This window comes from Aricia agestis, chromosome 20, assembly GCF_905147365.1.
Source record: "Aricia agestis chromosome 20, ilAriAges1.1, whole genome shotgun sequence".
Taxonomy (NCBI): domain Eukaryota; kingdom Metazoa; phylum Arthropoda; class Insecta; order Lepidoptera; family Lycaenidae; genus Aricia; species Aricia agestis.
In genome coordinates this window covers 5,736,016-5,759,792 of record NC_056425.1, presented here as the reverse complement: position 1 = coordinate 5,759,792, position 23,777 = coordinate 5,736,016, and the positions used below count along the sequence as shown (strand labels likewise).

The window sequence follows — 23,777 nt, the reverse complement described above, 5'->3', positions numbered from 1 at the left end:
AAATTTTTTTGAACTTTCCTTCACCTTCTTCTTTATTTCTTTTTTTTTTTTTCTTATTATGGCACTTCGGCTATTTAACCATGGCCAGTGTCGAGTATAATATAGCAGGAAAACAATATTCTGTAGAGGCCTCCGCAAGTTTATGGCCTCCGCTGCCGGCGCCGGTTGCCGAAGTCACGCGATGTTTGCCGAATAGGCTGCCGGCGCCTAATAGGCAAACATCGTTTGTCGAATGACAGAATATTATGGTAATGATCAAAAACATCAGTCTTGAGCTAAAGGAGAAAAGTACAAAATATAATAAGGTCATAACTAGTTTTTATTATTCGTAGGTCATACATAACTCATAATATGTAAGGATATTATAAGTTTATGGTTTTTTTTTTATGAAATAAGGGGGCAAACGAGCAAACGGGTCACCTGATGGAAAGCAACTTCCGTTGCCCATGGACACTCGCAGCATCAGAAGAGCTGCACGTGCGTTGCCGGCCTTTCAAGAGGGAACAGGGTAATAGGGAAGGGTAGGGATGGGAAGGGAAGGGAATAGAGGAGGGTAGGGAAGGGAATGGGATTGGGCCTCCGGTAAACTCACTCATTAGGCGAAACACAGCGCAAGCGCTGTTTCACGCCGGTTTTCTGTGAGTGCATAAGTATATTTTAATGGTGGTGATGATGCTGATAAAATTGTGATCTGCATAGTAGCATTAATATAGTACCATAGTACCTTTGCTTCTTTATACAACGCTGAAACTCTATAACATGTATATTGTTTAAGGAGTCTGAAGTAATGGAGAATGTTACTAGGTATGCCAAATTGCTTGAAATTTTGTCACAGTAAAGTCTGTATGTACGGTATACAAATACACTAGTTTTTATTGTAGTCAAAAATACCTAGTAGGTACTAGTAGTTTTGATTATATAGGCATTAAAAGTTTGAAAAATATCAAGTCCCGCTAACAGTCCCGTGACAAATGCGATTTTTGGCATTTTTTGCTCTTTATCAATAACGGCAACAGGTAGGCACTTGGAATTTTCAGCAAGGCCTTAATTATATGTGTACTTTAATTAAAATAAAAATTTAAGGGGGGGCTTTGTTGGCCTATTTTTGCCATATAGCGGTACGGAACTCGTCGTGCGCGAGTCCGACTCGCACTTGGCCGATCATTTATTTGTATTTTTTAACCGACTTCCATAAAGGAGGAGGTTATATGTTTGTCTGTTTATATATATTTTTTTGTATGTTCAGCGATCACTTCGCCGTTTGTGGACCGATTTTCAAGATTTAATCCGAATTTGGTACCATGTTCATAAAAAAGGTGATGGAATCCATCGAGGTTAACGAGGGAATTCCTCGCTATCTATACTAATATTATAAATGCGAAAGTATCTCTGTCTGTCTGTCTGTCTCGCTTTCACGCCAAAACTACCGAACCGATTGTAATGAAATTTTGTATACAGATAGTCTAAAGCCTAAGAAAGGACATAGGCTACTTTTTTATCGGAAAAAAGGGTTGTAAGGGGGTGAAAATACGAAAATTTGTTCAAATTAAGTTAGTTCCAATAATTCATACTAGATGGCGCCGTGCGTCTCTTACATCGCGCTAACGCTTGCCCAACATCTTTCTATAAGAGGTGGTATCATCATACATTCGAGTTTTTTTCGATTGTAATTTCTTTTTTCACGTTATTTAATAAGTCAGTACTTTATATTATATATAGTGACGTAAACTTAAACCTATCAATGATAAATAGTTTATGGGTAAAGTTGTGTAATTGGGGGGCTAAATAAGCTTTAAAATTTGGCATAATATATAAAGTTTAATTTTAAAAAATGAAATATTATGTGCACACTGCACAGCTGTTTTGATTTAAGGGGTACCAGGGTTTTTTTTTATAAAAGGACGATTCCATTATCACGGGTGCAACATTTTGACGCACTTAAAGCGTCCTACTGACAAAATAAAACACATTTATTAATAAATTATCTTTTGAAGGGATACATTTTAACTAGTTCAATCATAAATTGTAAATGAAAACTAAAATTAAATCTAAGAAAAGCCACAAAACATGTTTGAAGTACTATCGTGGGTGCAACCAAATTGGTCCTCTATTAAGAACTCGGACGAATTCATTTCAAAAGTGTTTAAGACAAAGAATTTATTTAACTAGATAAAATTAATTTAAGTAATTAGTACTGGGAATTATTCACAATTTTCACGATCGCGGGTGCAACATCAGAATATCGCGGGCGCAACGAGTCTAAAGAAATTGAATTAATTCATAAGTCTGCGACTAATTTCTACATTTTTGATATGCAATACATAATATTATTAGTAAATTGTAATAATACTATTTAAAATTTTATTATTTTTTAATTATCAGTCATTTATCGATCTGAGAAAAGAAATCATCTAAATCACTAAAAACAATTAAATAATGTAACTTAAGCAAACCTTTTTTGATGTACCTACTGTTATAAAACCGAACTACAGCACACATTTAATTCATAATTAATATTTATAATTTAAAAGAATAGGGGAGAATTATTAGTAAAAATATTTTTTTCAAAGAAAATTATTAAATATTTATGATATTTCCTGTCATTTGTAGCATTTCTTCTAAAATATTTAAAAATAAAAGAATATAAATCATCATTTTGAAACATCTGTTAAGTAATACATGAAATATTTCGAAAAATATAAAACACGATGTGACTCCATTCAAATTTTTATAAATCTTGTGTTTAAATTACATGTAAAGTATTAATAACAAATATAATCTAACGTTATTGTTTACCTTATTAATATGAAATGGCAATTTTCCTTTAATAATATTTGAAAACTATTTCAAAATTGTTGTTTTTTTTTGCACCGAAATATACCCCGCGTTCCAGATGACGTTAGAAACGCTCACGCTCAAGACCGTAGTTTTTCCCGTTCCACTAGCTTGTGAGCGTCAGTGATACAAACCCAAGTGGAACGGATTAAGGATCGTTTTGAGCGTTTTGAGAAAAGTTTTAAAAAAGAACTATATTTTTTTATACATAGGTACATTGAACCGAACTTGGATATTACGATCCTTTTCTTCAAGTCGTAAATAAAAGTAATTTTATTGTTTATAGTTACATTTATTTTAATAAAATATGTAGGTACATAATATTATAATTGTTTCGTTTTTAGTATTACATTTTTTCACTTAAGTAATCATATTTTAATATAGTTAAACTTTTATTATATTTGAGTTTTCACATTGAATCATATTTTAATAACAAAACCACATATTTTGAATATTGACTATTGTCACAATATACATATAAACGTTAGGTAACAATACCGCTTAATGCTTAATCAAGTACGAGTAAGTCAACAGGTATAGGAGAGATGAGATGTTATTTAATTTATTTAATTAAAATATTATTTGTAATGAAATAATATAAAGTTTTTTTGTCTCTACTCTCTCCTGAAAACTTTCCAAACATGGCTTTCGCGATAAAGTTACGTTAAAATTAAAAAAAAACTAGAACGCCCACTTTGACCCATCTTCGTCAAGGGTAGTTTTGAGCGAAAATGATGACGTCATGAGTGACGTCATAGCCGCTATCAAAACGACCCCGGTCGCCAAAGGGAACGGCAGAAGGGGACGTTTTGAGCGTTTTGGTCAAAATTAACGTCATCTGGAACGCAGCCAGAAACTTATGTTATACAGTCAATATTATGTAATGAAATTAGGGTTGTTGAGGAAGTGATTATGAGGAAGAGGAGGAGGAAGAGGAATTGTCACGTGCAAATTTAGAGGATGCGGATGAGGAAGAGGATGCGGATGAGGAAGTGGAAGAGGAAGTACGTCCATATAGTGGCTGCGTTCCAGATGACGTTAATTGACGTTGATTGACGATAAAGAAAAAATGGCGGTGTTTTGTAGAGGCTGGGGGGGGGGGGGGGGGCTAATATTACACGTGGGAGAGCCATGCTTCGGCACGAATGGGCCGGCTCGACCGGAGAAATACCACGCTCTCACAGAAAACCGGCGTGAAACAGCGCTTGCGCTGTGTTTCGCCGAGTGAGTGAGTTTACCGGAGGCCCAATCCCCTACCCTATTCCCTTCCCATCCTTACCTTCCCCTATTACCCTGTTCCCTCTTAAAAGGCCGGCAACGCACTTGCAGCTCTTCTGATGCTGCGAGTGTCCATGGGCGACGGAAGTTGCTTTCCATCAGGTGACCCGTTAGCTCGTTTGCCCCCTTATTTCATTAAAAAAAAAAAAAAATATTACCGACAAATTTGTGGCAAGAGCTCCTTAATTTAAATTAGGAAAAGAAAGTAGGTGAAACAATGGGGGTGTTAAAACATATTTTGTTCTCAAAGTGGGCAGTGGACAAAAAAAGTCTGGGAACCCCTGATATAGCACTACACTTCGGTCTCATTTCGATTTTCGATAAAAGAAATCAAATTATTAGATTATTCGCACTGCGTAGTACACGCGTAAACAAAACAACGCTTGCTATGTTTGGTACTACTAATATATATTCTGTGGCTATGTCAATAAAATTAAAACAAACAGCAAGCTTGCTCAGCGCGGGTGGCGAGAGGGGAGGTCTCACTCGCCCGTTCGATCCGGCATCGCGCTCTGGCGTGTGCGTTGCCATGATTGGATACGCGACGCGCATGCGCAGTAAAATTTCTCATAAATTCCTCCTAAATTTTGAGGAAGCGATAGCGGAAGAGGATTTTTTTATTTTTAGTTATGAGGATGCGGTAATGGTTGAGGAGCCCAAAATATTGCGGAACTTCTTCATTATGAGGAGGAAGAGGAATCCTCAGCAACCCTAAATGAAATTCAACTTAGAGATAGTGATTTAGAGTAAAAATGATCATGTGTTGCATAAGCAGTTTTTCTCGCACCGTTTGATGATATCACTTCAAAATGCTCTAAATCATTCAAATTACAATTTTTACTCATAAAAGTTCTTTTGCTAGTAAATAAACATCTTTTTATTTATAATTCAATAAAAAAATGTAACAAATGCTATACTTTAAAAATTCGTGTTGAGGGTCGTCTCTAGCGGAATCGCCCAAAAGCTTTTGACACCAATTTTGTTGACATCGCGCGCTACAAACTGAAGTCCACGCGGACGAAGTCGCGGGCAACAGCTAGTTTATATTAAAACCGCTGTCTGGATGATAATATTGTGATTCCATTATTCATAATCTGAAGTACATATTTTAAATGTAAACTTATAGTGTTTTTGGATAAATAATGAAGTATTTCAAGTAAAATATCTTACCAAAAAGTAAGATTTTGCACCAAGATTTGCACCTGTGTAAGGTGGTGAACAGAACTCCAACCTCCTTGAAGATACATGTTTGGGGGTTCCGGGTTTCGATGTTGTTTTAAGAACTGAAAGCATAATATGCTACTAAGGATATTAGTTTATTCGTCATCATCATCACTTTCCTCACACCACGCATCACCGTATTTTGAACCTATTTAGTACTTTTCATAGTTTTTTACATAGACATAATATATACTTTTAGGTTGAGAGTTGAGACAGATGCTTTTGATCAATACACTGTCGTTTGATGACTTATTTTTGCGAAAAATAATGAGGGGTTTTCATTTATATTATTTAATTTTATCGATCGTGGAATAACGAGACACAATAGCTTATCTATTGTTATCGCGGCCGGATGCGGCCGCTTAGGGCTTCATGAATTAACAAGAACTGAAAGCATAATATGCTACTAAGCATATTAGTTTATTCGTCATCATCATCACTTTCCTCACACCACGCATCACCGTATTTTGAACCTATTCAGTACTTTTCATAGTTTTTTAGGTTGAGAGTTGAGATAGATGCTTTTGATCAATACACTGTCGTTTGATGACTTATTTTTGCGAAAAATAATGAGGGATTTTCATTTATATTATTTAATTTTATCGATCGTGGAATAAGGAGACACAATAGCTTACCTATTGTTATCGCGGCCGGATGCGGCCGCTTAGGGCTTCATGAATTAACTAGATAGCGTAAGGATAGACACTTTTAGATTTTCTATTGGTTCCTCACCGATCTGAAATTATCTGCAGGTTGGCATCACTGACTACATATGGGTTCTGTTTCCAAAAAATATCAGTGTACTGTCAAGTGTGACATTCATCAAAATATCTTAAACCTAAGCGATCATTGGCCTAAGCGATTAAGCCAGTATACTGGTAATAGTTCAGGAACACGCTGACATAATAAAAACTTGTCAAACTGAAAACTGACAACTGAAAGACTAGTAGACGAGGTACTATTGAAAGACTTCTGGCGGCCATGTTACTTTGAAACTTCTTCTACTTTTTATTGTTGGTGTGGTTTTTATTATTTTTTCCCAAATTGTGTTATTTGGGTTTTCGATGTTCATAATTGGTAAAATATTGGCCATTAAATATCCGTTATCGTGCAAAAGTGCAGGTAAGATGTTGTCAAAACCAAAATTTATAATTCCTGTGACATTTGGTGTGAATATCGATAAATAGGGCTATTTCTTCCGTGAGTTTTAACTAAAACATCATCATCATCATCGTGTCTTTTTCAAATTGATTTTTTTTTATTAAATAAGGGGGCAAACGATCAAACGGGTCACCTGATGGTAAGCATCTACCGTCGCCCATGGACACTCGCAACATCAGAAGAGCTGCAGGTGCGTTGCCGGCCTTTTAAGAGGGAATACGCTCTTTTCTTAAAGGTTTGCAGGTCGTATCGGTCCGGAAATACTGCTGGTGGCAGTTCATTCCAGCGTTTTACAGTGCGCGGCAGAAAGTTACGCGAAAAACGCACTGTGGAAGACTGCCACTCATCAAGGTGATGAGGATGGTATGTTTTTCGCGTGGGACGATAGCGAAAAGTTGCAGGTGGTATGATTCCGAACAATTCCTCAGAGCACTCCCCGTGATACAACCAATAGAGGATGCAGAGTGAAGCTACATCTCGGCGTAATTCCAAGGGGTCCAAGCTGTTTGAAACACTATGACAGTCAACAATAATTCGAGCAGCCTTTCGTTGGATACGATCCAGAGGGAGCAGTTGGTATTTTGGCGCCCCTGCCCAGAGATGAGAACAATATTCCATATGAGGCCGAACCTGCGCCTTATAGAGTTGTAGGCGTTGATCCGGACTGAAGTACTGTCTCGCTCTGTTAAGAACACCAAGCTTCTTCGAGGCTAATTTGGCCTTACCCTCAAGATGATATCGGAACTGGACTTCACTCGATATGTTGACGACAAGTATCTCAATGCTAGGGGAGATGGTTAAAGATGTGCACTCGAAACGAGGATAAACGACCATTGGTGACTTTTTAGTGGTGAACGCGCAGACTTTGTATCAAGTTTTACATTCTTTTGCCCACTTTTGTAGAAATTATTGATGGTATTGCCTGGTATTACCGATAGTTGTCTACCCATACGCCATCTAGTTACTAAAATGGAAACTGTTTGACAATCAAATTAAAAAAATAAGAAAATGCCTCATTTATATGGCAAATTATATACATTCATTCCAAAAGTTAAAAAAAAGTCAGCTGACAAGTGACAACTGACATATGTCAATAATTGTCAATCACCACAGATTACTAGTATAAATTTGTCAATCACACGTGTTTTTGAAGCACGTTTTGTTTAGTTCACCGGTTTCAGGCAATGTTATTCAAAAATAAAATTATTTTTTACATTGCAGACATAATTTAAAGAAATGGCTGCAAATTTCCTAACCGCTCTCAAGCACATACAATTAGAAACGAAGAATTCTGATTTAAATAAATCATGTCAACAACTAGCTGTAAGTAAACATTTCTAAACATGGTTCATTATTTAACTTATTTTTTGCCATAAATTTATATTCTAAAAGCTATTACGTACATTTCAGGATGCACTAAGGAAGAATGCCGTAGACATAGAGGGTGCAATCCAAAGATTATCAGAATTTCTCCTTGACTTTGAGGATGCCTTGCTATTCAGAAATTATTTATCCAACATTTTGCTGGCGCTGGTTACGCATAAAATACCCTTGAAGCCGGTATTCTCTAACAAGGAGTACGATTTGTGCTCTGACTTGGAGAAAACAAAACATTTGGAATATTCAGTTGTACTTGGACTTCTGAGTGATCACCCTGATATTATTCAGTAAGTCACCTATTTCCTACTGTGAACATACTAATGTTTGATACATTAGGTAATAAAAATAAACAAATTTTGCTTAAATTAAATAATTAGAATAAGTATGTATTGCCACAGTAGAATAGTAATAGAATTAAAATGCGTCGGATGGGCATGTAAAAAGTCGGTCCTGCGCCTGATCTCTCGCCAGTCGTGTCGGTCTTCCGTCCCACTGGGTTATGAGAGTAAAAGGAATAGAGAGTGCTCTTGTGTACTGCGCACACACTTGGGCACTATAAAAGTACTCCTGCGTACCTGGCCTGGTTTCATTGAAACCGGCCACCATCACCGAAACCGGTGTGGGGAGTATTATTACCCATTGTAAAAATTGACTGTTTTCCCAAACAAAATATCCACAAAGTAAAAATATGTAAAATACAATTTGTTAAATTTCAGATATGCACTCAAATATTTCCAAATCAATGCCGTTCCGCCTTTTGAAGTATTTATCCATCATGAGGACTCGTACAATGTGGCCCCAAAGAAGCGGAGACTTCTGGACTGCCGGCAGAAGATTAGTGACTACCACATGGTCTCCTGCTGCCATTCTCTGCTAACCAAACTACCCAAAGAACTGTCTACTAAATGGGATTGGACTAATTTTGTGATAAACTTTAGCCAACATGAAAATCCACAGATAAGATGGTAATGATTTATACATTTATTTTATTATTATTATAAACTTAAATAATAAACTTCATATAACCCATCAAGCCCCAACCGGCACAGCTACCGCACAACAATTGAAAAGCTATTGTGTCTGTGATTCCCACGATCGAGATATTTAATTAGTGTTACATAATACTATTACTGGTTTGTCTACACACTGCAATTTTTTTATTAATATGTAACATTATTACATATTTTAAAATAATTTTGATGTATTGCTTCATTTACAAGTCATAACAAAATAAAGTTTACCAATTGCAACTGAACCAAGCATTGCAAATACAATGTAAACTCCATGTAATGTCACTCTATTTAGCGACAAACTCTCTAAAGCGTCAAAATCATTTGACTTTGGTTGGCTTAGCTTACCTACCATACAACAATACACGCTGTATAGCATCACTCACACTCTCAATAACAACAAAATCACAACGATTGAATAATAAAAAGTACCTTTTAAGTAACTAATATTAGTATAAACTGCACAGCTGTGTACTTTTTTTGTTGCTTTACTATCCTAGCCCGCAATGAACTTGACTTTCGGCATTTCGCATACTGAACTTTCTAAGAAGTTATTTCTTTTGTTTACAAATTGGGATTGCTTGCACGTGTAGACTGTTTTTGAACAAAAAAGTATCTAAGCAATATCATTTTCTCAGTTGCTGATAAACTTCCAAACAGTAAAGGTTAGCAAAAAAAATTCACTGTATATTGACGGAAATTCTTTGATTTTTCTTCTCTCCATTTAACGACAACTCTCTATAACGTCATAAAATGCACAGTCCCTTCAGTGACGTTATATATATAGAGTTTACACTGTATGTACAGCCACTGCAATAACAAGATCTACGTTATGGTGTGACACACATATTACTCTTAAAATAAATTAATTTAATCTTAATATTGGTTTTATTTACAGGATGGTCAAAGAGTGCATAGTCATATTGACAAACATGACAGAGGCCCAATCTAAAGTACTTTCAACCAATCTAAGCATAACTGATTTCACTCCTAACATTCCTCATTATGTGCCAAAATTCAACAATGGTGATAATGATGATTTGAGCCAACACATTACCAATGTAGTTAACATTGACGGCATCTTATTACCCATTTATGATGGAAGTAATGTTCAGAGTGGAAATCTGGTACCAGTTAAGTCAACACAGAATAACTTGAGGAGTTTAGCACTTGCTGTTGCTTCAGGTAAAATATTTGCATACTTGTTGTAATTTTATATCACACAGATGTCCTGACCTGTCTTTTGCACTCTCTAGACGATGATTCAGTATTACATGCGTTACATGCTGTAATGCATGCATGATCGTTTATTGTAGTGATTGATGCCAATTACATGCAAACTACGCGCTGTACATTGATTGACAAGTTCTTCAATTTTTCGTCCTGCAGGCTGCAATATGTGCATTACATGCACACATCGTTTCGCGATCGGCATGTCATCCAAAAAATAATACTGTCATGTAAATGCATGTAATGCTGAATAACCATGTAGGGAGTGTTTTAAGGTGGCTTTCCAATCTTTGCTGTAAGTGACCACAACTGACAAAAATAAACAAAAAGCCACTTTAATATGTCCTGGGCTAAAGGTTCAATTTTCTTGCGACCCATACCGCTGCGACTTTGTAGTGGCGCGGGCATAGAGCCAAATGAAACCTAGGCCATTTTATTTGAATTTTTGTCGGTCGCGGTCACTTGCCGTGTTGATCGGAAATGTTTTCTTGTTCAAATCGAAACCATATTATTATTTTTTTAAATTAATCAACTAGAGAAACATTATGTAATTGACAGAATTGTAAATTACAACTTTTTACTTTTAGGTAACTCACTCTGTCTCATGGGACCAGTTGGTTCCGGTAAGACGAGCCTTGTGGAACATTTGGCAGCTATAACCGGGCGCAAAGGTGTCGCGTTCAAGAAGGTCCAATTAGGAGATCAGACGGACTCCAGGATGTTACTAGGCTCGCACCAATGTACTGACATACCGGGCGAGTTTGTATGGGCGCCGGGTGTTTTGACTGAGGTAAACAGTGGCTGAATTTTATCGGTATTTGGAGAGATAAATTTTATTTTAAATACTTACTGATAACTAAAAGATATTTTTTTAATGTTTGCAATGTATAGGCTCCGAAACTACTGGACCGACTTTGATGAAATTAGACATAAACAGAGTAGGCTACAGGGAAGGGCACATAGGATGTGGTTTACCGAAGGTTTCGGGGGAGACTCCGGAATGAAGCGCGCGTCACGTCGCCGTTAATTCGTGATAATGTGTAGTTGTTAAGTTTATATAATTTTTATGTATGTTAGTCATTAAGGTATATATTGTATGGGCCTACATAGCCTGATTTAAATAAATAAATTAAAAAAAAATAGGAATTTTTTCGCGGGAAATTTTGCTATTGATAATGATGATAATCGTGATGCATACTTATAACTGTAAGCAGTGGCGGCCTTACCCAATGCGAAGCCCCGGGCGGAATGTCTTTGCGAGGCCCTTAGTCTTACGAAAATATACCTTGCGAGGCCCCCGGCGATTGCACTGTTCGCTACCCCCTAGGGCCGCCACTGACTGTAAGGCGCCGATATAGTTCATTCTTAAAAGAGAGCAAGTATATAATGTTAAAACTAAGCATTTAAAAACAGATTTCCCATCAACATATCTCATCAGTCATCACCATTAGTGCTATTAAAGTATTTATAAATCTATTTATTTCTAATGTACATGATTTCTAGGCGGTCCGAGATGGTCACTGGTTGCTTCTAGAAGATATTGACTGTGCTGCATTGGATGTGGCATCTACACTCAGTTCACTGTTGGAGAGAAAAACCCTTTGTGTGCCGGGGTATAGAGATGCATTGTCTGTTACACCTGGATTCCAGTTGTTTGTTACCCAAAGGTAAGATTTCTGTCTTAAATACATAAATCCTTGTACCAAAAAATAGCTATAGAGAGATGCATACATTACCATTTAACATAAGAGACAGTAGACCTGCAGGCATTATTATGCGGTTCCCTAAACAGCAGACTCTAGAAAGACAAGAATATTATCATTTCTGCTACTACTACCTTGCTATTGTAACTTTTCTAATAATTTACTCGCGTTAAGAATGCGCTAATGATTTGCATAATATTGAAACTGAATGGTTTTTTTTTTTATTAAATAAGGGGGCAAACGGGTCACCTGATGGAAAGCAACTTCCGTCGCCCATGGACACTCGCAGCATCAGAAGAGCTGCAAGTGCGTTGCCGGCCTTTTAAGAGGGAATAGGGTAATAGGGGAGGGTAGGGAAGGGAAGGGAAGGGAATAGTTGAGGGTAGGGAAGGGAATAGGGTAGGGGTTAGGGGATTGGGCCTCCCCTAACCCCTACCCTATTCCCTTCCGAATAGGTTAGGGGTTCCGAAACTGGTGAACGAGAACACGGCTTAAGCGTATTTTTTTTTTCCTAAGAACACGTAGTTTGCTGTACGTTGACGAATATATTGCTATCACGTCACTATAGAGTTCACGTTCTATAGCGTTCTTGCGTAAATGCGATAAAAGGTATTTACTGCTAGAGTTAGTAAGACAAGTTAGCAGGTGTGGTCCGAAGGGAGGGGGGGTCACAGGGAACATGACCCCCTCCAAAATCTAAGGTCAAATTGAAAAATCTCAAAATCTTGCCAAATAATGAAAGAAAATTTCTAGTTATCCTATAACAGCGATAATTTTTTTTGTGTGACCCCTCCAAAACTTCAGGCTGCGACCGCACCTACAGGTTAGGTTATACGTTAGTTAAGGTAATTGTATGGTTGGTTGGTTGGTTGTTTGTAAGGTTGGTCCATACTTTTTTCTATTATTTATTGCTATTGCAGGACCGTCGTGACCAACTACGGATTTCAAAAGAAGTTATCGAACTCAAGTGCGTTACTTCAAAAACATTTAACGCAAATAAACGTCGAGCCTCTCTCGAGGTCCGAAATGGCAGAAATCATACAAATAAAGTTTCCCAGTCTTACAACAATATCGCCCAGAATGATAGAAGTGTTCATGATGTTTTCCATGGGTAGCCACGACTCGTCGTTACAGAATCTGGAGTCGACAGAAAAGGATAACACATTGTTGGTCAAAAGAGGTTCTAGGCTTATATCCACTAGGGATCTTATGAAGTGGTGCTCAAGATCAGTCGTCGGTTTCAATGTGACGTCAGCAGAATCGGCTCTAAAAGTCCTCCAAGATGCCTTCGATATATTCACGTCATCGATATCTTCTATAGACGACAGACTGGAGCTAGCCAAGAAAGTTGGAACGTGCTTAGGCATTGTCGAAACGAAAACAGAGTTCTATTTCAAGAACTACAAACCTAATGTGTCTCTTCATCCGAATTCCTTAGAGGTCGGTCGAGCGTCGATCCCAAGGTTGCACAAAACTTTGGAGCGACTAAACTTTGAGACAAAAGATGTTGTGTTCTCTTTCACTCGCCAGTCTGCTGGGTTGCTTGAGAAAATCGCTTGCTGTGTAGCGGCAAGTGAGCCAGTGCTATTAGTAGGTGAAACGGGTACAGGCAAAACATCTTCAGTGCAATACTTAGCTAAGCAGACCGGACATAAGCTAGTCGTAATAAACATGAACCAGCAATCCGATTCTGCCGACTTACTCGGCGGATACAAGCCAGTGCACCTAAAGTATATAATACAACCGATAAAAAACGAATTCCTCGACATGTTCAAGAGTTTCTACAATGTGGAGAAGAATCAAAAGTTCTTGGGTCACATAGACACGTGTTTTGAGACTGAAAATTGGTCGGCGTTACTGACTTTGATGAAACAAAGCCACAAGTCCGCTGTGAATCGAATGAAGAATGTGAAACAACAGGAGAGACTGAAGATTTGGCTAGCTTTTGGTTACAAATTAGCCAAGTTAGAGCAGCAGGTTAAAGCAGAGTTGAAGTTAACCTTCGCGTTCATAGAAGGATCCCTTATCAAAGCAATGCAAGAAGGTTACTGGGTGCTTTTAGACGAAATAAACTTAGCATCCGCAGAAGTGTTAGAATGTTTGGCAGGTCTTCTAGAAGATAAAGACGAAACTATTGAGTTACTAGAAAAAGGGGACAAGAAGCCAGTGAAAAGGCACCCTGATTTCACATTATTTGCGTGTATGAATCCGGCTACGGATGTAGGCAAGAAAGATTTGCCTGTTGGTCTTAGAAATCGCTTTACTGAGTTCTTTGTGGATGAACTAACTGAGAGAAATGATCTACTTTTACTTATCGGGGACTATTTGCGCCATATGAACTTAAGCGGTGCAATTTTAGAAGCGATCTATATGTTTTACTCGTCAATCAAGAAAGAAGCTAGACTCAACTTGGTAGATGGCGCTGGTATGTATTATTTTTATTCATGGTCCTCTGTCTTTGTCTATCTTGTTATCCAAACTAATATGTCAGTCTATCTGTTACTTCTTCAAACCCAAACCGCTAAACCGATTTTCCTGAAAGTTGGTATGGAGATACTTTGAGTCCCGGAAAAGGACATAATATAGGATACTTTTATCCCAAAAAAATGTACACTTCCCACGCGATAAACGAAATTTGGCATAACATAGTCGCGGGCGTCATTTGGTTTAACAATACGTTGTTGGTTGTGTAAATATTTTTATTAGTACTGGGGGGTTAGTCAACCTTCTATCTTTTTCTATCTTTTTTAGGTAATGCCCCCCACTACTCCCTTAGAACTTTATGCAGAGCGTTGACAGCCGCCGCTAAAGCCAAATGTGGTACCGTGTCGCGCTCCTTATATGAGGCGTTCTGCCTTTCCTTCCTCACACAGTTGGACAGAATGTCACATCCGAAGGTTGAAGCTATGATAGCCAAGTAAGTTGTAGCTAAGTATTAAACGTAACATATTTGTTTCATACTCACAAAAGTAATAAAATGAAAAGCATTTAACAGCATACATAATGTATAATAATGGCTTGCCTTGATGGGGTGATATGAATTTTTTTTTTGACATTTCACAGTTTTCAATCACTATATGAACAGTACTTAAAAGTATATAATATTATTAGCATTTCGGATATTTAAGAGAATTTTGCAACTTCTTTTGTATTTCAGGGCTGTCATTGGTAAGAAAAACATTAACGCAGTTCTAAAACAAATCATTCCCGAACCTAAAAGTTTGGATCAAAACTACCTGCTATTCGAAGGCCATTGGATCGCTAAAGGAAAGCTAGATATCAATATACCTGATGACTATATCTTGACACCGACTGTTAGAAAAAATCTACGTGACATAGCCCGTATTGTGTCACTGAGTAGACTCCCTGTATTGTTACAAGGTGACACTTCGGTGGGCAAAACGTCTCTTATCACTTACATGGCTAAAGCCTCAGGAAATTACTGTGTCAGAATAAATAATCATGAGCACACCGACTTACAAGAATACATAGGGTCATATGCCACTGACGCCAATGGGAGTTTGGTATTTAAGGAAGGCGTTTTGGTAGAAGCGATGAGAAAAGGCTATTGGATTATCCTTGACGAACTCAATTTGGCTCCAAGTGATGTTTTAGAAGCCCTTAACAGAGTGCTAGATGACAATAGAGAACTTTACATCCCAGAAACTCAGGAGACGGTTAGAGCAGATCCTAACTTCATGCTTTTCGCGACTCAAAACCCACCAGGATTGTATGGAGGTAGAAAAATGCTTTCAAGGGCGTTTAGAAATCGTTTCGTAGAGTTACATTTCGATGAAATACCCAGAAAAGAGTTGGAAACTATTCTTCATCAACGCTGTCATATACCAATGTCTTACAGCAAGAAAATGATCGAAGTTATGGCAGAATTGCAAGTAAGAAGACGTGGCTCGGCCGCGGTGCAGGGAAAAGATGGGTTCATAACCCTAAGAGATCTATTCCGATGGGGCCAAAGATATAAACACGCGTCGAAAGACAAGCTGACAGATGAAAAATTCTACGACTGGGATCAGCATATTGCGGACGAAGGTTATCTGGTCTTGGCCGGCAAAGTGCGACAGGCAGACGAAAGGGAGATCATAGTTGAAGTAATCGAGAAACATATCAAAAGGAAAGTTAGTCCCAACAATCTCTTTAGTTTGCACCAAAACACTTCCCCAGTTACAAAATCGATCCTAGAACTGCTATTGAACAATCAACTAGCAGAGTTTTCTCATGTTGTGTGGACGTACAATATGCGAAGGCTGGCAGTGTTGATAGCTAAAGCGTTTACCTTCGATGAGCCTGTTTTATTAGTTGGTGAAACGGGCTGTGGCAAAACAACGATATGCCAAGTTCTAGCGAAGTTGAGTCAAAGACAACTTCTGTCCCTAAATTGTCACATGCATACGGATAGCTCCGATTTTCTTGGTGGGCTTAGGCCTGTACGCCAATATAAAAACGACGGTAGACTTTTCGAATGGGTGGACGGACCTTTAATAAAGGCAATGGAAAATGGACACTTATTTTTAGCTGATGAAATATCTCTAGCGGATGATAGCGTTTTGGAAAGAATGAATTCTTTACTTGAGCCCGAAAGACAGCTGGTGCTTTCAGAAAGAAGTTTGGAAGACAATAATGATATACTAGTGATAACTGCACATAAGAATTTCCATTTTATCGGCACAATGAATCCTGGTGGAGATTTCGGCAAGAAAGAACTTTCACCAGCGCTACGCAATCGTTTCACTGAAATATGGTGCGACCACGTTACTTCCAGGAGTGATTTAGTAGCAGTATTAGAAAAGAGTGTAGTTAAAGGCATCTCTTTGGGTAACCAAGAAGATGGAAGCTCCGGTATTGGAAACAGTATTTTAGATTTTACTGATTGGTTGAAGAGTTCCGAAGTAACAAATAAGTTTCCATTCAGTATACGTGATTTGCTCTCTTGGGTTGAGTTTATTAATACCACAGTTAATAAAGAACTGCTTGATGTACCAGAAGCGTATATTCATGGCGCTTGTATGACGTTCTTAGACTGTTTTGGAACTACCTTAACTGGGCACATAGATACACAAACATTGATTGCAGTGCGTAAAAATGCAATAAATTTCTTACTAGCTCAAATTAAAAATGTCGGTAATGATACTGAAGGTCTTAAAGAAGTGTTATTTAATAAGCAACTGAGTCTTCAAACTGCGTCATTTAATTCGAAATTCGGTATTAAGCCGTTTTATATAGACCTTGGATCGTACAACAATAATGACGAAAAGAACTTCTCTTTTACTGCTCCAACAACTGGTTCGAATACCCTGAGATTATTACGTGGCTTACAATTGAATAAAGCTATCCTTCTAGAAGGAAATCCGGGAGTTGGCAAAACCAGTTTAGTCACAGCTCTGGCAAAGTCATCAGGCCACAAAGTTATCCGAATTAATTTGAGTGACCAAACGGTAAGTGTTTCTAATTCATATAATATTGTTAAATATATTTTGTTTAAAGCTACAATAAAAGTATAATTAAACACTTATTTTCAGGATATCACAGATTTGTTTGGAACAGATCTACCAACAGAAGACGGTTCGTTCGCGTTTAAAGAAGGAGCTTTTCTCAATGCTCTTCAAAATGGCGACTGGATTCTACTCGACGAATTGAATTTAGCACCCCAATCTGTCCTTGAGGGCTTAAACGCCTGCCTTGATCATCGAGGCGAAATCTTCATACCGGAATTAGGAAAAACGTTTAAAGTTAAACAACAAACCAAGTTGTTTGCATGTCAAAATCCCTTAAAACAAGGCGGGGCCAGACGTGGTTTACCAGTATCTTTCCTCAATAGATTCACACAAGTATACATTGATACTCTCACTAAAGAAGATCTTTTATATATTGTTGAAGCACATTATAATCAAATACCCAAAGACATCCTTCACAAAATAGTAGAATTTAATTGCCGTGTTTCGAAAGAAATTACTGAGTTACAATATTGGGGACATAAAGGTGGTCCCTGGGAAATGAATCTGAGAGATATTCAAAGATGGTGTGAAGCCATGATTAAAGATAAGGAGGATGGAAAAGTAACATCGCCAGGAAAGTTTGTAGATATGTTATATGTCAACCGTATGAGAAGCGAAGAAGATAAAGAAAAGATGATTTGGACATACAATCAAGTGTTTGGACCTAAATACGCTAGAAGCGATGAAAACCCACAATTCACTATTAACGATGAAGAAATAAGATTTGGAGATGTAACTTTACATAGAAATAACGAAAGAATGTTTAGCAACAAGTATGCAATAGAATCTGATCTGCTTTTACTCAGAAGTCAGATGGCTTCACTAAAAGCAGTAGCTCAGAACATAAAAATGAATTGGCTTTCAATATTAGTTGGTCCAACAGCTACTGGTAAAAGCAGCATAGTACAAACAATAGCTGATTTAACGGGAAATGATTTACACATAGTTCCAGTAACATCAGCAATGGACGTTTCTGATCTTCTGGGAGGCTTTGAACAAGTAGATTTTAACAGAAACTTAGAAAACTTGTATGATAAAATTGAAATATTAACTATCGAAACTACTAGAGCAATTTGGTTAACAGAGAAACCTAATAAATGGAAGTTAAATAAATTATTTAGTAACCTTTATGAATATAAGAAAGCATTAAATGAAAAAGACACCAATGAAATGGAGAAATATAAAACTAAACTAACTTATTTAGTAAATCATTGTAATAAACTGTTAGAACTCAACAAGACTTATAAATATAGAACTGAAGACGTGCAAATTATAATGAGTAAAGTAAAACATTTAGATGGTAAAATATCTAAATTATCTTCAGTGAATGCGGGTGGAAAATTTGAATGGATAGATTCGTTACTAGTCAAAACAATGGAAGAAGGATCTTGGCTGCTTTTAGACAACGTTAATTTAACTTCAGCAGCTGTTTTAGATAGACTTAACGGTCTATTAGAACCAAACGGTGTGCTAAGTATACCAGAAAGAGGTGAAACAAGTGAAATAAAACCACATCCTAATTTTAGAGTATTTTTCACTATGGATCCGAAGTATGGGGAGATTTCTAGAGCGATGAGAAATAGAGGTGTTGAAATTTACTTATTAAGGCCAGAAGATATGGATCTTGGTCTGTCTGAGACGATGGAATACTTTGATTTGATTGCGCTTCTGTCTTCTTGTGGCCTTCCGAGTCAGTATCATGATATCTGCATTAGATGTCACGAGTCTATGACGGCGTTTATTCAAGGTAAGATTTTCTCTCCATTTATGTTTAATTAGTAAAACTACTCTATGTAATGCCTTTTAAATATTTATATTGTTAAATATTGTTAATGCATACAAATTCTCTATTCCTTCCGGACTACTAGTAGGTTCTTAGATTTGCTAACAAGGCTTTTAATTTCAGGATTTGAAAGACCAACAATTTCACAACTCTTACAAGCATCTCGTCTGACTTATCAACAACTTGTGCGCGGCATTTCATCTAAAACGGCACTTCTGAACAGCTTCTCTGATGTTTACATAAAACCTAGGAGCGGTAGTGATTTTACGTCCAATGTAAATAAATCATTAGCTGAAATGAAAAATGCTATGCTTAAAGAACTACAGAATGAACTAGAAGAAGTATATAATGATATAGAAGATATCACAGGTCATACTCTAACAGTGCAGGGTCTAACAACTAACTCTGCTCGTGAAATAGCCAAACAAACTGCTTATCCTATAGTGAAACTAAATCTAGTTGAACCCAACGTTCAGAATACACTTCACAATTTATTTAATGTCCTCATAGGGTTCCAAAAGTGTCCATCAGAGTATCTAAACATCTTCTTTAATTCGCTAGAACAGGATATAAGTAACAAAAATTTGCAAGAATTGATTGCATATACTTACAATAATTTAAGAAATGAACCTGATTTAATTTCATACAAACGATATTATCCAGAAACATTTATTTTGGATACTGAAACAACTACACAGAGTAATATAAGTTCGGCGTTGTTGTATAATAAATTACTCAAGAAAGTTTCACAAAATTCTATAGTAACTAGTGGCTTTTCTGCGGCTGATTATGCAAACGCTGTTACATCAGGCAAAATCACGGATGACTTTTCAGAATATCCCATACTAAAATATTGTCAGACATATCTACAAGTAATTGACAATTATATAATAAAGACTATTAGAGCGTCACAGAATTATTTCAATGATAATGTATTGGGCCATATCATGCAACTTTTGAACTGGAGGATTAGATTCATAAAAATGTGTTCACAACCAATTTTCATAACTAGTAAGAATAAAAGAACGCCGATTTTGAAGGAAGATATAATTCCACTGTTGCAAGTGCATAGTAAATGGATACAGAAATATTTACTGGAAGAGCTGTTTAAATTACCACCAAACAAAACGTTGAAACAAAGTTTCCAACAAGAAATAGATAAAATGAACATATATGACGATCAAAGCAAAACGAAACTTGTAAAAGTAACAAAGAAACTACGAAAGTTATACGGTCAACCAAAACTTTATAAAAACGACACGGAATATGATATTTGCAATTCTAGAAAAGAATTAAATAAAAATATTACTATCGATATGAATCAACCTGTAGATAAACAATTATACAAAGTACTTACCAACCCCGTAGGTTTCTGTACTAGTGAACTAGCAATTGATGTTCCAGAAGAAAAAATAGTTAGCACACTTAAAAATAGCATACTTGAGTTAGTAGAAAAAGGTAAAGATGATAGTATACTACATAAAGATGTAAAGTTACTACCAATCAATTTCTATGTAATAAAAAGAGTATTACAACTTTTAAAACCTTATTTGCTGCATGAAGTGAGTGGAATACATGAGGAAGAAACGAATAATGATCAAGATGTGTCAGAAATTCTGGCGAATGTAGTCAATTTTGGTAAGGAAGCCAAAGGATTCCCGCCCGTACTTCTAAGTCAGTTGGAAATTATTCAGAAAGTTGCGAACAAGTCTGATCCTCTGTTGATGCAAAGGTATGTAAAATACTGAAAATATTAAACACAGTCATGTGGTGGTGCTGGCTTGAGTGGACAAAAATACTCTTATTTTATACCCTTACTTGAGATGTCTAAAAAATATAACTTGAAATGTCTAAAAAGCGTTAACCATTGACTACTATTACTTAATCTACTGATTCTATTATAGATCTATTGATAATTTGTTAAATTGTTCTTTGTGACGAATTGAATAAAGCATCCCATAGTTTCCTGTTCATAGGCCTTTTATTATCCTTGTCAAGCATTAACTGTCAATTTTAAATTTTCAGAACATCCTCCTTGATCGCATCGTTTTGGGACGAGTTCTACAGGCTTCTAGAGAGTTCCCCCGATCTTTATCCACTGTCCTTCTTCAATGTTAACGATTTAGTCCACTCTAATGACGCTTTGGAAGCGATCCCAACCAACAACAGACGGGTGCCAAGTAATTTGCCGCTCATGTCCTTCTATATTGACAAGTTGACTACATTTTGTGATGAAGAGAAACGTAAGTTTAAAACAGTTGTTTTTTTTTACTTGTAAAAAAGGAGGTTGTTATGTTTGGCTTTGCAAATACATATTTTATATGTTCAAAGTTACTCCGTCGTTTTTAGGACGATTTTTATAAACCTCTTCGTGAAATCTAATAGCAAAATTTATAAGTACACTCTTTTAGATACGTATTTTTACTTTTAACACCTCCATCGTGGGTATCGCAGACACAATAGATTTTCAATTGTTATGCGGCTGCCGCTAGGGGATTGATGGGTCCTACATCAACATTTATAGCTTCTTTCACTACCTACTCTCTAGCCGCCAATTCACATTGTTTTACAACTAAAATTCACATTATTAAAGTATTGTAATCCATTGCTTTTCTCTATTCAGTTCCTATTTTTTTATAATCTTAATGCATAATATTTCTACCAGATTCTCGTACTCAATTGGCATACAAGAAGGTAGCGTTAAGAGATCGTGTGGACTACTCCTTACAATTGCAAGCCTTGCAGAATGTTTTGTGGAAGAATATCGGATCTTTGGATGTTGCTGCTGCTATGAAGTTGTAAGTTATTTTGCCGCCTTTTTAGTTTCAATTAAAATTTGTCATATTGCCATCGGTTTATAAATTGTAATGCATGGAAGTCTTAAAGATAGAAATATTTTATATCGTAAACTTCTATTAAGGGACAACATTTTTTTATGTAAAAAAAGTTTCTATAATTTTAAAAGTCGTCATTTTAGTTAGAAAGAAATTTAATTATTTTCTTTTGCAGAAAAACCGACGCCACATTTGAATTAAACAAATACGAGCAGTTATTGAGATATCTTTTCCAAAGTATTTCGACTCAACCTGAAATCATTGATGAAACAGATGATTTAATCAAGACAGTTTTTAAGGAACTAGAGAATTACTTTAAAGATTTCGTCCTTATAGAGTTGATTGTAAAAGCTAATGTTGTCTATGAAAATCTTAAATCTGAGTTATTATATTTCCAAGAATCAGCAACGAAAATAAAAGTAAAGATTTTGACTGCTCAACTCGGATTGTTAACTAGCATTATTCTAGTAAGAATAATGTCGGAAATAAACCCTATAGATCATGTAGAAAAGTATCGATTGAAAATCGATTATATCGGCGAAGATATCGATATGTTTAACATACTACTAAGCACATACTATATACACGGTGTGGTATCTGGGACTGTCAGTGAGCAAAGAAACGTGGAAAACTCCACGCAAGTGTCCAAAGATTATTACAAAGAAGGTACAGAGAATAGAGATAGACTGAAGAAGGTTCATCCGCTTTGCTCAGTTGTAATGGAGTTAATAAGTAAGACAGCGGAAAAAGTTCATAAGTATGCCTCTGGTAATACTTATAGACCTAAAGAGGTGGCTTACAGCACTTTTGTCAAGGTAAGAAAACTATTAAAAACCGATACTTATGTTTTAAATATTTAAACTCTCTAACTATTAGAAAAACTAGACAAGGAAGCTATTCAACTTTGGAGATTTAATTTTTCTTTAGATTAGTATTTCGAGTGACTTTACCAATGTATCAAATAAGGACAAAACATTGTATAGCGTATCCATTGTATATTTTTTTATAAATGAGGGAATTAATGTTTTTTATCGATGCATGAGTAATCGATTTTTAACCTTACATTGTATATTTTTAAGTGTTTATATTCTACTCGTTTTTTTACAGGACTGCCGACATTTTACAAACTCAGTTCTTGCGAACAAAACTTTGACTTCTATGATCACGAACCTAATAAAAACCAGCAACAAGTTATCCAACGATAATATACAGAAAACCATAGACAAATCATCCATAAACGAAGCTAAAACTATCATCAAAGAGTCCACATCTTGGTTGCACTCTGTCAGAGCGTTTTACAAGAAAATAGACACGGCATACTCCGAAGCATTCCCAGATTTAGCAAAACCCTTGCAATGTACGCTCGCCCAAATTATATACTCTGTGGCGAATTTGACAGATGCGATTAGAGAGCTTATTGCTAAGATAGAACAAGGGCCATTGTTGCATGAAATGCTGGTGAACTTAGTGGTATATCCGAATGTGATACCGAAATCGGAGAGCGAGAAATATTTGAACAGATTCGTGACGTCGAATTTCATGCAACTGTTGAATAGAAATGTGATTGCTGGTAACGAAGATTTTTTCAAAGCTGAGCTGGAATGTCTAGAGTGAGTTTAAGTTATTTATACCTTAAATACTAGAAAGTAGTCCTTACTTTCTTCATTTCTATTTGATAGTAAAAAAAAACTAAAGTTAAAAAAAATCGCAGCAATTACTTTAAAAACATTAAAGCAGTCTGCAGGATAAATACAAATTCTATATTATTCCTTCTCGAGTCTTGTCGCTATCACTCTCACAAAAAATATAAGCATTTCATTTCCACGTTATGT

General features: G+C 36.5%; 1 protein-coding gene across 1 annotated transcript in view; it reads left to right on the top strand.

Moving 5' to 3' along the window:
* The first annotated feature begins 7,644 nt into the window (after window positions 1-7,644).
* LOC121737415 (midasin) overlaps window positions 7,645-23,777 on the top strand; it is a 37,997-nt gene continuing 21,864 nt past the window's right edge. Inside the window, exons 1-15 of the mRNA XM_042129089.1 lie at window positions 7,645-7,818; window positions 7,906-8,162; window positions 8,592-8,840; window positions 9,784-10,070; window positions 10,703-10,905; window positions 11,619-11,782; window positions 12,739-14,243; window positions 14,570-14,735; window positions 14,976-17,268; window positions 17,353-19,075; window positions 19,235-20,843; window positions 21,137-21,354; window positions 21,777-21,909; window positions 22,121-22,760; window positions 23,053-23,555. Coding sequence (XP_041985023.1) covers window positions 7,732-7,818; window positions 7,906-8,162; window positions 8,592-8,840; window positions 9,784-10,070; window positions 10,703-10,905; window positions 11,619-11,782; window positions 12,739-14,243; window positions 14,570-14,735; window positions 14,976-17,268; window positions 17,353-19,075; window positions 19,235-20,843; window positions 21,137-21,354; window positions 21,777-21,909; window positions 22,121-22,760; window positions 23,053-23,555 — 10,037 coding nt within the window. The 5' untranslated portion in view covers window positions 7,645-7,731. The remainder of the gene's footprint in view (window positions 7,819-7,905; window positions 8,163-8,591; window positions 8,841-9,783; window positions 10,071-10,702; window positions 10,906-11,618; window positions 11,783-12,738; window positions 14,244-14,569; window positions 14,736-14,975; window positions 17,269-17,352; window positions 19,076-19,234; window positions 20,844-21,136; window positions 21,355-21,776; window positions 21,910-22,120; window positions 22,761-23,052; window positions 23,556-23,777) is intronic.